The sequence below is a fragment of the Pectinophora gossypiella genome, chromosome 21, assembly GCF_024362695.1.
Source record: "Pectinophora gossypiella chromosome 21, ilPecGoss1.1, whole genome shotgun sequence".
NCBI lineage: Eukaryota > Metazoa > Arthropoda > Insecta > Lepidoptera > Gelechiidae > Pectinophora > Pectinophora gossypiella.
Window position 1 is genome coordinate 5963728 of NC_065424.1, and position 16949 is coordinate 5980676.

At 38.3% G+C, this 16949-nt stretch overlaps 1 protein-coding gene across 1 annotated transcript in view; it reads right to left on the bottom strand.

Moving 5' to 3' along the window:
- The window catches only part of LOC126376492 (uncharacterized), a 34230-nt gene extending 20034 nt beyond the window's left edge, over positions 1–14196 (bottom strand). The window contains exons 1-2 of the mRNA XM_050023916.1: positions 14128–14196; positions 1886–2014 (exon numbers count right to left, since the gene is read on the bottom strand). Coding sequence (XP_049879873.1) covers positions 1886–2014; positions 14128–14164 — 166 coding nt within the window. The 5' untranslated portion in view covers positions 14165–14196. The remainder of the gene's footprint in view (positions 1–1885; positions 2015–14127) is intronic.
- Between the last annotated feature and the right edge of the window lie 2753 nt (positions 14197–16949).

The following is a 16949-nucleotide window of genomic DNA, read 5'->3' on the forward strand; positions in this document are numbered from 1 at the left end:
TGGGACGTATATATTATGTTTTTATGTACGGTCACGAGCATTAATATGTATACACTATGGTACCATGTCACATTAACTTTTTTGACAAATTGAACTGTAAGTCTCACTAAATGTCAAATATGTTAGTGCGACAGAGTCCTAAAGTGGGTACATTAGGTTATATTGCTGATGACTGTAATTCACTGCTGACAAAATACAACATATCTGAGAATTTGGTTTATCTCGTATTCAAACTGGTATGGAAACAAAAAATAACAAACTGGTGTTTTATAATTCGAGAAAAGGCAGGTAGTGCCCTGCCCATGCGCTTCGCTTTGCTGGTGTTGGCGGGGGCACTCCAGCCCAGCTGCTTATGAGCTTATTGTTTATTCTTTTTACATTATAGAGCAGAATAAATCAACCTATTCTGGTCATAGATCAAAAGCAACGATGATGATGATGATGTGTGATGAAGCCAGTCTAAGATGATCAAAAATCAATCCCATTTAACTTTTCGACTTACGAGTATTTTCGAATTTTATTTAAACGACGTTTGACCGCTTATATTGATGACGTCACAGGACAGTATGTCCATACAAACTCCAAAGAATACTTTCATTTTGACGTTTCGTAAAAGTGTATCATTTGAGTAGACTATTTGATTGATCGTCTGATGTTTGTTCGGCAAATAGGCACATCTTGAATACGTCTTTTTGACTCAGCGATGTTGAAAGAAGGTCGAAAGGATAATTTAAAAGACATTACTTCCCTTCACTGCAGCCAATGAGGTTAACATGTTATAAATCTATGACTGCAACACACGCACCGAAGGACCTATAGCGACTGTTTAGATAAAGATGACTTGATCCACGTTCCTCTTGCCACCGTAATGGCTTCCGTGGTCCAGTGGTTCATTTCCCTCATTCAGCGCTCATCGCTGTCGATTAAATATTTCAAATATTGGTCCCGATTCCTGCAGATACCTCCAAGTTTTACTTTAAGTTATATCTGTCATTTTCTTATCCGCCAAACAGGAAAGGGACGGATGATTGATAACTCTTTTAAATTTTAGGAAGAATATGTAAATAAATGAATCACCCAGGCGAATCAAAAAGGTATGTCGCTGGTATGCAAACCGTTTGACGTGTGCTGTCAACATAATTCTGTCGGGTTATTGGCCAATGTAAAATTTTTAAACGGTTGTTTTAGATTTGTGCTTAAAATTGACGTGTGTTCCATAAATTTTATGCTTGTCGATTACCTGTCCCTTTCCTTTTCGGCGAATAAGAAAATGACAATAAAACTTTAAATAAAATTAAATGGTGTTTACAGAAATTAGTAAGTACCATTATCTTCTCAGACGACGCCATAAGCCGAGGTTCGCGCCTAACAGGGCACCCTCAGGCCTATTGTCTTAAATGTTGTACCAAGTAAGAGCCCTTAGCGTTTCCCATTTGTCCGGCAATTTGCGGCATATTCTCAATAAGTTACATCAAAAAAAAGGTCCAGTGGTTGAGCGTTGGGCTCACTATCCGGAGGTCCCGGGTTCCAATCCCGTAGATAGGTACTCTTTATTCGATTCATTCACTAATTCAGTTGTCAATCATCTGTTCCTTCCTTTTCGGTGGATAAGGAAATGACAGATTAGTTCATATTGCAAATGTAAATTGTTACTGACAATAAATTTATTTTATTCTTATTCTTATAACTAAATTAAGTTAAGATGTCTGCTGAAATCAGCACCACTGCCCCCACCGGGAATTGAACCCGAAACTCCTATCGCTATACCACGGTGGATGCTTTAAGCATAGTCGAAGAACCGAATTTCCTTTTAAAATCCAAACCCTAATTGTTCAACTATTGTATCTGGAAATCTCGACCTTAAGTATTGCTATTAAACACTTACGTGCAATAATATCCAGCCATCGGTCGTAGGATCGCTTGGCTCTGAAGACGTCTTGCGTTTTCAACTCAGGCGCAGCTATTGATGAGACCTGCGCGGGCTTCTCTGGGACAGGATCCGCTAGGACCGCACCTGGAATAGCACAAACAAGACTCCTTGAGAAAATAATTTATAAAAAAAAATATACGGTCGAATTGAGAACCTCCTCCTTTTTTGAAGTCGGTAAAAAAACTCTTTTTTGAAGTAAAATATAGTTTTATAACATAACATCACGCTTGTTTCCCCGAAGGGGTAAACAGAGGCGTGTGCCGAAGTGTAAATACAGGTGTTAGTGACATCGTAACGAATATACTAAGGAACATGATTCCGCTTATGATTCTGAGTCAGTACAAGTGGGATTTTCCGTCGCAAAATTCATGATTTTTTTTGTTTTTAAAATTATTTTCAATTCTATGTACCTATAGTACTTTAGCGATGGCGAATTCCACTTGATATCAAATCAGAATCAAGGTCTGTATCATCCCTCAAAGTTTATCTGACTATGTCACTAATACCCTGAATGCACCCACTCCGCTGTAAATATTTTCCTTCGTTTAACCTTCTAATTTCATGGATATTAGAAATATGCATCCTTTATCTTTGTTTTTGAGTATCTTACTAACCGTTGAAAGAATGAAAATATTAAATTACATTTTTCTTTTTTTTGAGGTGGGCGGTGGGCCGGGCGCTCAAAGCCGGCAGGAGGCTCGCACGTGCTTTAGTAAGTATGTAATAAGTACTTATCATCAATTTATTGTACTATTTATAAGTGGCCAATTAATTTGGCATCTAAGTCATCATCATCACAATGTCGCTAGTCTAGCCTAAAATAGTCTGGTCACGCGTTTGCTCCACATCCATACATTTACATATTACCTAATATACACACATTACCTACCTGATTGATTTCGCATCATTAACTCTTATTTGGTAAATCTCGCGCCTCATTTCGGTCAATCACTTCGGTTTCCGGTCCGCAATACTTTTTAACAGGTTAAGAAAAATTACGGCAACAAAATTATTCATATCTTCATCTCTCTAGCATTACCCCGTTTATCACAGGGTCCGCATACCTAACCTGAAGATTTGACAGGTCCGGTTTTATACAGAACCGACTGTCTGTTTGACCTTCTAACCCGCGAAGGGAAAACCAGCCCAATACAGATTAGGGCACATACATCCGAAACGCATTTCTCCGGTATGTGGGGTTCCTCGCGAGATGTTTTCCTTCACCGCTGCGCTGAGCAAGTGGTATTATGATCCAAACATGAATTCGAACAACGACTTCGGAAATTATAGGTTTAGGCCCGTTCTGGATTCGAACCTGCAGTGAGAGATTCGAGCTTACAGTGAGATTCAAGCGTTCTTCCAACTGGGTTACCACGGCCACATTAAGTTGGCAACTAAGATTCAATTAAAATACAGCCAACTTGAATCACGACTTTGACATTAATTCAAACCATCTTAACAACATAAGGTTCATCATATCCATCTTTGGACTTCGTATCAACAGTGGCTGCAAGTTGTCTTTGATTACTTGTGGCTCTGCCCACCCCATTAGGGATTACGGGCGTGAGTTTATGTATGTATGTATCTTAACAACATGGCATTCAAAATTAAATCGGAATAAGTACGCACCGTTATTTTACAAATAACATGTTGACGATGTAATTATATCAAAGCATTTAGGCGGTTATCACACGACGCGGTCGCGTGCGGTTGGCTGTGAAGCAGTCGGCAAGGTAGTGCAGACACCTCCTAATGTTACTATAAGTTATACCCATTTTCTTATCCACCCAAAAGGACAGGAACGGATGATTGACAACTGTTACTTTTGAATGAAACGATTGATGTGGAGGAAGCAAGATAAGTGTGTCGGGTTCATAGTAAATGGAATTCCATAGTCTCTGCTTACTCCGGTAGGAAATAAGCGTGAGTATGTATGTAGATGGTGTGTACTGGAATCAGCACCACTATTATGTGTTACGTGTTAGACTTGTGTGTGTAGACATAGAATAAGGAATAATCATCATCACCAGCCCACTAACGTCCCCACTGCTGGCGCACGGGCCTTCCCTACGGATGGATAGGGAGATCGAGCCTTAAACCACCACGCGGCCCAGTGCGGATTGATGGTTATTAACGACTGCTAATGCAGCCGGGACCAACGGATTAATGTGCCTTCCGAAGCACGGAGGATCTCGAGATGAAAACTTTTTTTTTTTGGTCACCCTTCCTATGACCGGCCTTTGCGAAAGTTGCTTTACTTCAACAATCGCAGACCGAGCGCGCTAACCGCTGCGCCACCGAGCTCCTCGATGGATGCCTGTAAATTCCGGGCAAATAGTTAATGCCTTTTGCGGCAAATCTACAATAAGTCACGTCAAAAAAAGATGCCTATAAAGGTTTGTTAGTGTATTTTTATAAAAACAAGTAATAAAATAACTTTTAAATATCAAATAGGCAAATGAGATTAACACTGCCCGCTGGCGATGAGTCGTGAATAAAATTATAATTCTCGATGAATTTATTGTGCCAGTTCTCCAAAATATTATATATTCTCGTCTTGACATTGACATTCTTACCAGTATTACTAGAGCCCATAATAAGTTTAAGGTGGGTAGTATGAATAGAAATATTATACTATATGGCTTCTCTTATTAGTACGAGTACCAAAATTCTATAGATAATGTGATCCAAATATCATGCAAAAAATATTGTTATATTATTGTTATCCATGAAATTAGAAGGTTAAACTTTATCTTCTATCGTGTGGCTTAACCCTGGTGTCAGGGTTACTATTGAGCCGCCAAAGGCCCCTGACATCAGTAAGTAGTAACCGGGACCAAGGGTTTAACGTGCCTTCCGAAGCACGGATCATCTTACTTTCGGACAATCAGGTGATCAGCCTGTAATGTCCTAACCAAACTAGGGACCGCAAAGTAATTTTTGTGATATGTCCCCACCGGGAATCGAACCTAGGACCTTCGGATCGTGAGCCCAACGTTCAACCACTGGACCACGGAGGTTGTTATAACGCCATCTATATTGTTTTTGAGGAACATAACCTTGAAAGTCCTTCATTATGCGACATAGTTACAAAATCTGTAGGCATTTTAGACTCGCGGTGTCATCAGCTTTTTTATCATTTTACTCGACAAGGTTAACCTCTTTGATGCGATATTTGATACTCCTGTCACTCAGAAAAACAAAAAACAAGTTCGTAAATAGGTTCAGCGGTTTGTACACGGATTAGGAAAGTTGTCAAAAAGTTTTTCAAGGTTTATGGGCTTTAGATGCCACTGAGCTGTTAAGTGTACAAATTAATGTTTGAATAAAAACGAGGTAAACTTGTATATTCTATTGTATTTTTTTGACGTACACTCTCCTAAATGGACGTACGGTCACAAGTACTAATATGTATGCATTTTGAAACCATGTCACATTAACTTGTCTGACAAATTAAACCGTGAGTCTCATTAAATGTCAAATATGATAGTGCGACAAGGTTCTGAAATGGGTACATGATATTGCTTATGACTGTACATTGGCCAAATTGGAGAAGTCCGTAGAAAAGGTTTAGTACGATCTACTCTGGACCGGCGTGCGTGTTTGAAACGATTGATGAATGTGGAGGAAGCAAGAGAAGTGTGGCAGGATCGAAGCAAATGGAACTCCATAGTCTCTGCTTACCCCGGTGGGAAATAGGCTTGAGTTACGTTTTTTTTGGCGTGATTTTTGTAGGTTTGCCTGAGACGGTATTAACTACTTGGCCGGCCAAATGGAGAGCGCTGAGGGCTCTTACCCGGTAGAATTTAGGACAACAAGGGGATTAAAATGGCCACATCATGTCAAATTGCAATATATTGCTTTCTTAGATGAATTGCTTCGATGTGGTCATTTTAACCCCCCAGGCCTGAGGGTGCCCAGTTGAGCACAAACCTCGGCTCGGGACGACGTCTAACGGGATTAATCGACTCTAGTGGGCCGATAGCGTTAAGTGCGGAATGAGAGACCGTCGGTCACTCCGGCCGGCGGGATCGGTATCGGCTATGGCAATATATTTGTGGCGATTTGCAAACCCACATGTTGTATAATGGAATTCCAATTAAGTATTCCAGACAAAGGACAGATTTGGAATTCCATTATTTTTCATATGGGATTGTGAAATCGCCACATCCCCCCCCCCCCCCTCCCCTAGACCTTCCTAAGGGCGATTTGGCAATCCCACATGTTGTATAATGGAATTCCAGTTATTCCAGACAAAGGACAGATTTGGAATTCCATATTTTTCATGTGGGATTGTGAAATCGCCACATAATGTTCTAAGGTTGTTACGAGTATAATGTTTGTGTAGTAATTTAATACTTAAGGATCGAGATTAGGAGGAGGACATCAGTATTTTGTAACTTTTTATGTTAGCATTACGCAATATAGGTAGGTGGGGCACGCTACCTATGTCATCTCATCTGCGTTTAATTTTTTGACGTGACAAATTGTAGATATTCAATAAACATTATTATTATTTGTATGTCGTTTCCATATCTCGGGCCTACGGAGACCCGGACTTTTGGAAGGCGTGCGTGGGGCCGAAGCCAACACGTAGAGGCCCCTTATGACAGTTATTATTATATTCTGCAAATGGCATTAACTACTTGACCGAATATACCATTGAGGTAAATCCATAATATATTTAATATCTTAAAACAAGAAAGTAACTCTGTCTGTAAACGAACACTTTAAATTTTCGACCGATACCTACTAAATTTTTCTTTCGTTTAACCTTTTAATTCCATCCATTCATTCCATCCATTTTCCATTTTACGTCCATTTCTTGTTTGTAATGTAACTAGTTGTTAAGTGCAATAAAGTATATTATTAATTTCATGGATAACAGACATAGTATGCATCTTTTATCTTTGTTTTTAGGTATAAATGATGACCCTTGTTATTACACCCAGGCACAACACATCTTCCACCCATTATTATTCTGAGCAAAATAAAGAGGTGCAATATGTGTAGCAATATCATTCTATACCATATCTGATCCAAATTATGAGTATATCAAGCGACAACTATTTTAGTATATGCCTCTGCTATTACATTCTATTTTTGAATAATTGTGTACCCGAGCAATGAGAAAATAGGTAATTATTTTGTCGTGTTAAATCTGTACAACGCCATCTATATTATTTTGGGGAACATAGCAAAGTCCCTCATTGGATGCGTGAATTTTACGTTGCAAACTTCACGATTGCAAGACTTACAACTTAAGGTTAGGTTACACAGTGCGAGCAGCTGATGTGACAATAGACAGCTACTGTGCCTGTGTACTTGTATGACAGTAGCTCGACTCGCCTCGCACGATCACACTATGCAAACTGCTGGCGTTGCAGAAGACAGCTACTATACCAGTGTACTGGTATAATTCGTTTGTATCATGTCGCCCAAACAAGAAAGACTGTACCCGCCGTGGGCCCGAGTTTACGAGCTACTGTCCTTTCGCAAAATCGTGCGAGTTGACGACCGAGCGGCGTGCAAGTGGTGTGGTGGGGGAAGGCAAGTAGCGAGTAAAAACAAAAAATGTTGAAGTAACTCAAACGCGAGCAACTGTCCCACTCGCACATGACAGTAACTCGTATGATGCGGTCACACGTGCTTAGTAGCTGCACCTCAATAACTGACTCGGTCAGCTCGCATGTTAGCTCGCACTGTGTAACCTAGGCTTTATCTGTCTATTACGTTTAACGTTGAAACCACTGAACCTCAGCCCAGAGCGTCGCCAGCAGGGTAACAGACACGGAATAGAAGAATGAGGTTCGAAGGGCCAAGTGACCGCGAAACGCGCGCCATACACTTGCTAAGCCGAAGAATGAACTGTTACCAAATAGTTCATACTTCAACTCTGCACTCCACTCGTCCGCAAACTTTACGACACACAGAGCTCCGCGATAGTAGGTGCCTATATTAAAAGGTCGTCTTGATCGTTGTAACCTGCAGGGCAAAATATCAATCAAAAGAACATTTTTGTATGCAGTATCTTACGAAAAGTAATTAAGATTGAAGCCTATCACATAAAATACATCGCCGGTAAAATAGCTATGGAATTTGAGAAGCTGTAGAGCTATCGTAATAACTGTTTGCAGGAGTAGTAGTGGGGTTGAACGGGCGGTTCTCATACCAAATGCGCGTTAGGGCCTTTCCAACTACTCTAACCATAGAGGCAGCCAATCAGCTCGCGACACCAAACACTTCAGGACCCCGATACCGACCCCGCCGGCGTGGTCGACGATTTCCCTCATTCAGCGCTTATCGCTATTGACCCACTAGGGTTGATTAATTCTTTCAAATATTTTTCCTCTCAGACGACGCCCAACTGGGCACCCTCAGGCCTGTTGTCTTAAACGTTGTACCGGGTGAGAGCCTTCAGCGCTCCCCATTTGTCCGGCCAAGTAGTTAATGCCATCTGCGGCAAATCTACAATAAGTCACGTCAAATAAAAAAAAAGGCCTTTCCAACCTCAATATTCTATTCCGTGGTAGGTATTGAAGCGACATAGGACATGCGATAGAAACTATTGTGTTTATTACTTATAAGTAACTAGCGACCCGCCCCGGCTTCGCTCGTGTGCAATGCTGAGGAAAAAATGATATTATTTACGACATCACATTAAAAACCTCAAAAATAACAGTATTTCGCCACTATTTAATGGATATTATTATACATTGTTTTAAGTTGACGCGGTTATTATCATAATTAAAACACATAATAACGGGTTCTTACCGCGTGTAAAATGGGGATATGAGACTCCCGATATTTCGACACTGTTGCTAGTGCCATGGTCACGGGATGACTGATGAGATTGGAAATATCGGGAGCCTCATATCCCCATTTTAAACGCGGTAAGAACCCGTTATTATGTGATTTAATTATGTTATTAAGTATATACATATAAACCTTCCTCTTGAATCACTCTATCTATTAAAAAAACCGTATAAAATCCGTTGCTTAGTTTTAAAGATTTAAGCGTACATAGGAATATAGGGACAGAAAAAGCGACTTTGTTTTATACTATGTAGTGATACAAGGGCCACCATAACCCGTTTGCGTTACTTAAACCTCCATAACAATAACTTTGCGTAACCAAAAAGGTTACTCGTGACATATACAATTGGTCAAAGTAGCAAATAGCCCGAGGGCCGGACGACCAGATAAAAGTTTGTAGTGATAACGAAAGCAGAATGTTAAGTAACCGTAAGAAATGATGCACAAAATTATACAGAGTGTTAGTGATATCGTAACGAAAACTTTGGTGGATTTTGGTGGAATCAAGTGGAATTTCCTGTCGCAAAATTCATGAAAATGATAGTATTCATTTAATAAGTATGTTTAGTCCCATGCGATGTAAATTAAGCTACACAGGACTGAAACTAAACCACCATTACGTAGTGTTTATTATTCCTTACTCTATGTATGCCAATTGACAACATTTCATTTTTACTATGGTGCCTTAAATCGAAAACCATTTCGAGATATTTCTATGATTTACACAAAACACATTTTTTCAGATTTTTTAATTCAGTAATAATAGAAATATATTGAAAAATCCACGAGGTCAGAAGAGGAAGGCATAATAAGTTCAGACCTTTACATAAAAATTATAAAAAAAGTAAATGTCATACATAACATGACACTTTGTTTGCGACTTGTTTTAAATACGCATGCAAAGGTACATTACATTATACTGCCTTCATTCTATCAATGGCAGAATCCAATTTTCAAAAAATATTTTTTGTAACTTCTAGTGGAAAAATCTTGAAAAGAAAAAATACGTGTCTTCTATTTAAACAAGTACTTTCGAAATAGCACAAAAAAACCACGGCTTAAAAATTTGAAATGTTGTCAATTGGGGTAGCCAGATGTACATCCATCGCAAGATGAACTACACCCACACCTCACCGAGCTTTCTCTTAGACCAACGTGATAGGTGGTGAGCCGTATCGTCGTCTATAATGGTCGAGCCGACTGTATTAGTAACTCATTAGTGCAAGTCCGTACCGTGGTTCGAACCGGCGCACCCCGATTTCGAAGCAATTCGGTGCACCACGCACCACAGCGACTATTCAAATGTTATCCAAAAAAATCAAAAATATAGTAATATAGTTATTCAAATGTTCCGCACAATATCTCAGGAAGAGGAAATGACTGAAAACCAGCGCTGGATGGCGCCATAACATGGCTCCATCGCAGCACAAGCTGAGCCATTTCCTTTTGCCCGTATTCGCAATATTCATAATTAAGTACTTAGTTTATATAGCAAATGTAAATTGTTACTGGCAATAAATTTATTTTATTCTTTATTCTTATTCTTATCGATAATATCGATATAAATACCTAGAGTCAGTATCGAAAAAACAAGAGAGAAATAAGGAAGTATTCAATAATTCAGTGAATTGTCTCGTAGATCATAAAAATCTAAATCAGGTTTGAGACCAGGTAGGTAATCAAAATATGCAAATTTAACACCTGAGTTAGGTATAATTTGTCCAAAAGTAGCATTTGACATTATCAAACCGAAATCATATTCATTAAGTTGTATTACATGTTGAATTATGTAACGTACCTACTTACTCCCAATACAAGAAGTGGAATTTTAACAAGACGCTTTTCAAAAGTTTTGTGTTTAAGTACCCACCTAAAATTAAATTCAAGTAGCGCTTAGGTGCTTCGTTAAGTATCGGTACAGTCGGGTACATTATTATGTAAAGAAACAAGGTAGCATCACGCATGTATCCCCGAAAGGGTAGGCAGAGGTTTAGATATAGTAATAAGTACACCCGCTCCTCGATATATTTTTCTTCTCTCGATTTTGAGATTTCACAAAAACAAGGAAAATAACAATCACAAATAGGACAATAGAAGTACGACAGGCGGCTTAATCCTGAAAAGAAATTTCTTCCAGGCCGTCTTAAAGTTAAACATACATGCATAAACTTACGCCTATTTCTCACCGGGGTAAGCAGAGACTATGGAATTCCATTTGCTTCGATCCTGACACTCTTCTCTTGCTTCCTTCACGTGCGTCAATCGTTTCATACACGCACGCCGGTTCAGAGTAGACCGTACTGAACCTTTTCTAAGGACATCTCCAATTTGGTCAATGTACGTCCTTCTAGGTCTTCCTCTGCCAGCCCTACTACCAACCTTCGCTTATGGTTAAAGAAACTGTAATTAAAAATAATAATCCGGGCGGTACTCAGAACACAACTTTTCATCGGTTTTTTTTAGGATACACTTCGGTGAGTGTCCGAAGGAACTTCACGAGTTTATTCCACCCAATCTATTCCATCTACGGACAACTAGATATCTACAGGCATTCCATCCTTATGTTGTGGTGCACTAAACGTTTTGCGTCCTTTTTTATGCGAACAGCAAAGGACTGGAACTGTCTCCCGTCGTGTTTTTCCAACTCGTTATAATCTGTCTTCAAGGCTAGAGTGAATAGGCATTTGCTAGGTAAGCGTGAACCGGCTTAGACAACATAGTCACTTACCATTAGACGAGATAGTGGTGACACGCGAGTCTTTATTATTTAAAAAAAACCGCTTTTGATATGCAGTCCTAAAATGGATATTATTATGATGAACTGTATGTTAATAAGGATATTCTACATTAATGAATTCGACTGTACAATTTGTCGTAATAACTCAGTTTAGTCATATTACGAGTATCATTTAGTAACGTTATGTTACCTAAAATTATTATTGCATAATGTTTGTAACACTGGCCGATACAACACAATAAGACCGATTACTCCATTGCGAAAGTAAACGCACCACACGTTTAATAGTTTGAGGGACATATCTATCTATCTCTTTATCTCTTTATGGGTATAAAAGATGTGACATACTTAACATAACATAACAAATACTTTATTGCACAAACAGAAAAAAACATAATACAAAACAAAAGACTACACCCATCGTGTGTGTGTGTGTGTGTCGTGTGTATCTACTTCTATCAAGTAGGTTATGAGCTGGAATAACAACCTCATCAAACAACATCAGGGTTACTATTGAGCCGCCAAAGGCCCCTGACATGGCTCATGTAACGACTACGTACTTACATCAGTAAGTAGTAACCGGCACCAATGACTTAACGTGCCTTCCGAAGCACGGGTCATCTTACTTTCGGACAATCGGGTGATCAGCCTGCAATATCCTGACCAAACCAGGGCTCACAAAGTGATTTTAGTAATATGTCCCCACCGGAATTCGATCCCGGGACCTCCGGATGGTCCAGATGGAGGCCGTTACATACTTATAATCTTTTATGTTGGACTGTCGGATTTTACGACATTCTCACCAGGGAGGACAAGCAGCTTAACGTGTTATATTATATATTTTTTTAAACACGCGTAGAGTTTTATTATCTATCTTATTAGAAATATTTATTGACTAAATAAAAGTAAATCAAAGGGAACATTGTCCAAAAAACACCCCCGACTCACGGTCAGCCTACAGCATGACACGTCAATAGGTCAAGTGTAGTGAAGCTTTAAGAAGTTTAAGTTTTGGAATTTACCTTAAGACTTTTTTAAAAAACAAACTACTTACTTATTACTTAATCAATTTTGAATCAACTTCAAACATTTAACACTTTCATGAACTCTGGGTATTTAAATTTCGAATTTCTCACTTCAATTGTTAAAAAAATAAGTATACATATAAGTTTTTTCACCTAACCTGAAGATTTGGCAGACACACAGACATACTAAATATATGACATAAAACGTAAAAAAAACAGAAATCATCATCATCATCAGGAGTCATCTGCGCGTGAGTGTATTATAGTGAACAAGTAGTTGCGCTGGTACAAGTCCACTCTGTCCAAAAACAGAAATAGCCTATATACGTCCCGCTGCTCCCTTCATCAACCGGACGGGAACGGAGCATACTCCACCACGCTGCTCCACTGCCGGTTGGTGATAGTGAACAGGCTGGTAGCTCGGAACCAACGGCTTAACGTGCCTTCCGAAGCACATACTTATCATGTTAAGCAGTAAACTTACAAAGATAAGGTAAAAGCTAAAGGTATTTAAATTGAATTCTATGTTTCTCAATAGTTGCGCAAACGCCTTGAACTAGATTGCTCTTAAATGTTTTATTTTACGACGTTGATGATTTTATAAAAAGCGTAAAATTGTTTGTCTTGCGAAAGAAATTGATCGTTTTTTTAACATGCGGTGTTTTTTTGACGTGACTTATTGTAGATTTGCCGCAGATGGTATTAACTACTTGGCCGGACAAATGGGGAACGCTGGAACTCACCCGGTTCAAAATTTAAGACAACAGGCCTGAGGGTGGCCAGTTGGGCGCGGACCTCGGCTCAGGGCGTCGTCTGAGAGAAAGAATATTTGAAAGAATTAATCGACTCTAGTGGGTCGATAGCGATAAGCGCTGAATGAGGGTAATCGTCGACCATGCCGGCGGGGTCGGTATCGGGGTTAATTATTTTTAACATGCGGCATAACATTTATGTACTTATGTTTGTGTTTATTATCCACATTAATGAAGAAGGAGAAAATGAAGAACAATGAAGAGATTTTTGTAAGCTCCTGAGTTTGTTTCCATGTGGGGAATCCATGAGAGCCCTGTTGGGAGAGCCCTGGTTCGGGCTCTAAACCACTGAATTCGATTTAAAAAGTTTACATTCATGTTTGGATCCTATATAATTGATATCACGTGATTACCAGGAATTATTCCCGGTAATTCGGCAGTTTCCTAGGTCAAAGATAAGTTACGAAATTCTGATTACTAAATAAAGAGAGATCTAAAGATGACAAAAACGTTTTCTTTTTGCTATTTAACCTACTCATGAATTTTAATAAAGAAAAATGTAATAATAAGTGCGACATTTTGTCACGTTTTTCTATGACGTCACAGGTTGCTTTTTCATACAAATTCCATAGTAATTTCGTGTTTTGACGTTTAGTAAAAAGTAACTGATGTGACTAGTTGGAAACTAGCCTATTAGCAATAAGCTCGCTCCATAATACATGTGACTTAAACATAGCTGGTGACGAGTGGATGTGTATACTATACACCTCTGCCTACCCCTTCGGGGATACAGGCGTGATGCTTTATGAGTTTGTTCTTTAAAAAAGAGAAAAAGTTATCAAATCAAGTAGATAATTTTCTACATACCAAAGGTCACTAACAAGAGAACAGCTGTCACTTTCATCTTGAGTCTTCAGACCACACAACACCAAACACTTGCACTAATATAACATCTAAATTAATATTAACATTAATATTTAATATTAAAAACTAATTTAACTGACTAGAAGTAAACTTAAAAAAAATAAGCTCAAAAGTATAAATTCGATTGTATTAATTTAAATTCTTAATTTAATATTTAAATATATTGAGCATAATTAAATTTAAATATAAAATCTTATTTAAAAAATCTTAGTCATTTCTAATTTCAAATATGTTCGATAAACTTTTCTAATTTCAAATATGTATTAGGTACTTTATAGAGGCGTAACCTCCGTTCGTCTTCAAAGAATATAATGTGTAATATCCTCTTCCATTAAAGGTTAGACTCATATTTGTGAATGTCCCCCCACTACCGCCCACCACGTGCGTTATTTGAAGATGTGCTAAGGTACACGTCACACTAGAGGTCGTTCGCCGAACGAACAATAATGTAGTGCTTAATGACCGATAGACCTCTAACAGAAATTAACAATTAAATTAAAAAATGCGATACGGCTTACTGACTGGCCTAACAGAAAGCTCGATGAGGCGTGGGTTCTTAGTTCATCTTGTAATGTGATGGATGTAACTATGACTACCCGAAGAGGGGTAGTTGTGAGCGTATGTTATGAAAAAGTGATTTTGTTTGATGTTTTATGCTAGTGACGGACTGGGGGACTTTCCAGGCTACGTTCCCTAAAATTACCTATTTTCTCATTACTCGGGTATTGCAATATATTGCTTCTCTTTATTTTGTACAGAATAATAATGGGTGCAAAATGTAATTGTGCCTGGGTGTAATAACAAAGATCATCATTTATGTTACCCAGAAACAAAGATAAAAGATGCATCTAAGTATGTCTGTTATCCACGAAATTAGAAGGGGAAATGGAGAAAAACCTGTCTGTCTGTGTCTGTGGTGTCCGGAAGTAATAAATGTTTCTTTCTTTCTTTAAAAATCTTTACAGCGCCATTTATATTATTTTTGAACTACGTTCGGTCTGAAATAGCTCTAACATCTATAAACTTCGGTATTATAGCAAGTTCATTATCTGAACTGTAATTTTTATTTAAAAAAAAAAACTCATTTAATAATGTCAACAACATAACACTTTGCATTTATAATTCAGTTATTTGAAATAGGAACGTTTTTAGACTAAATACTTCCGTGTGTTAATAGTATGGGCTCTACCCCCTAGTCTAAGTCGTATGATAACAATCTTGATATTATTTGTAGAGCTATCAATTAACACAAAAAATATTCATCACTTCAAAAAAATTCAAAAAAAGAACAAAAAAATTCAAAAATATTTGTTTTTCGAAATTGGCTTACATAGTCAGCGCTTTTTGAACGTGAAAAATTAAATTACATAAATATTATTTTATTCATTTTATTCCACATAGGTCGAGACTGAACCGATCGATTATTTTCTATTTTATATCTAATATTTTGATAATAAAAAAAGGCATGTATTTAACGAGGCGACAAATTAATTGGATTTAGGGATGTAAAAATAATGAAAGCAGGTAGCAAAAATAATAGGTTGGCAGCAACGGTGAAGAGTAATTTTTAGTAGAAAGTGGCGGCTAAAAAATCAGTTATAGTGCCACAAGAGCTAAAATAATAATGTATTTTCTAAAAATAATGTTCAAATATACATTTTCATAAAAGTATATTATTATACTTACTAAGTTTCTGTATTTTTATAATTAAAACACACAATAACGGGTTCTTACCGCGTTTAAAGCATTCTGCATTTCGCGTTCTGTATTTTTGTAACAAATAAACGTAAATGAACCTTTACAAAACTTTTCTATATGTAGTTTCTAAAAATAAGAAATAAAGATATCGTTCATGACAAAAAAAAAAGCCGTAAATGTCGAGGGAGAATCGATCGGGGCCTCACGGTTATTTCATAGATATATGTCCAGTTGACAACATTTCGTTTCTTACTTACTGGTAAATAATAATTACTATTTTTGATCTACTCTGAACCGGCGTGCGTGTATGAAGCGATTGATGAATGTGGAGGAAGCAAGAGAAGTGTGTCAGGATCGAAGCAAATGGAATTCTATAGTCTCTGCTTACCCCGGTGGGAAATAGGCGTGAGTTTATGTATGTATGTATGTATGTTTGATGGTTGCCTGCGAAAAATTGCTGCGCGATTGTGGCGCGCCCACGGATCATAGAAACAAGAGATAAGCCCTCAGCACTAGTTGCACGAGTCCGCATGTCGCCTGTTATTCACGTCAGCGTGTGAAGCGGCCGCACCAAGACATTCCTGGCTGGACTTATTCATTTATTTATTAAGTACAGCCACATCACATACAAATTAAAACACTTTTACATTTAGAAGGTCACGGTATTGTGACTAATATATATGACAATTACGGCGTACATAACTTACACAATTTAGGGTAAGTATTTATAATATGGATGGATAGGGAGATCGGGCCTTAAACCACCACGCGGGCCCAGTGCGGATGTGTGCTCTCTATCCATACATATATATATATATTCAGCGGTCGAGTTACTCGTCGTTGTGTAGTAACACGAGCGCTAGTTGTGGTTGTGCGAATTTATATCCCGCCAGCTACGCTCCCGCGGCATCTCTCTATAGTAAAAACTCCTCAGGCGCCCCCATGTTATACTAGTGAATTATGGCCCTATCAATTCGTCTTTAGAAAAGGATCCACGTATTTCATCACATCACTAATTTAAGAACCACGCTCTTCTCGGTGTAGCATTCTCTATGCTACTTTTTACG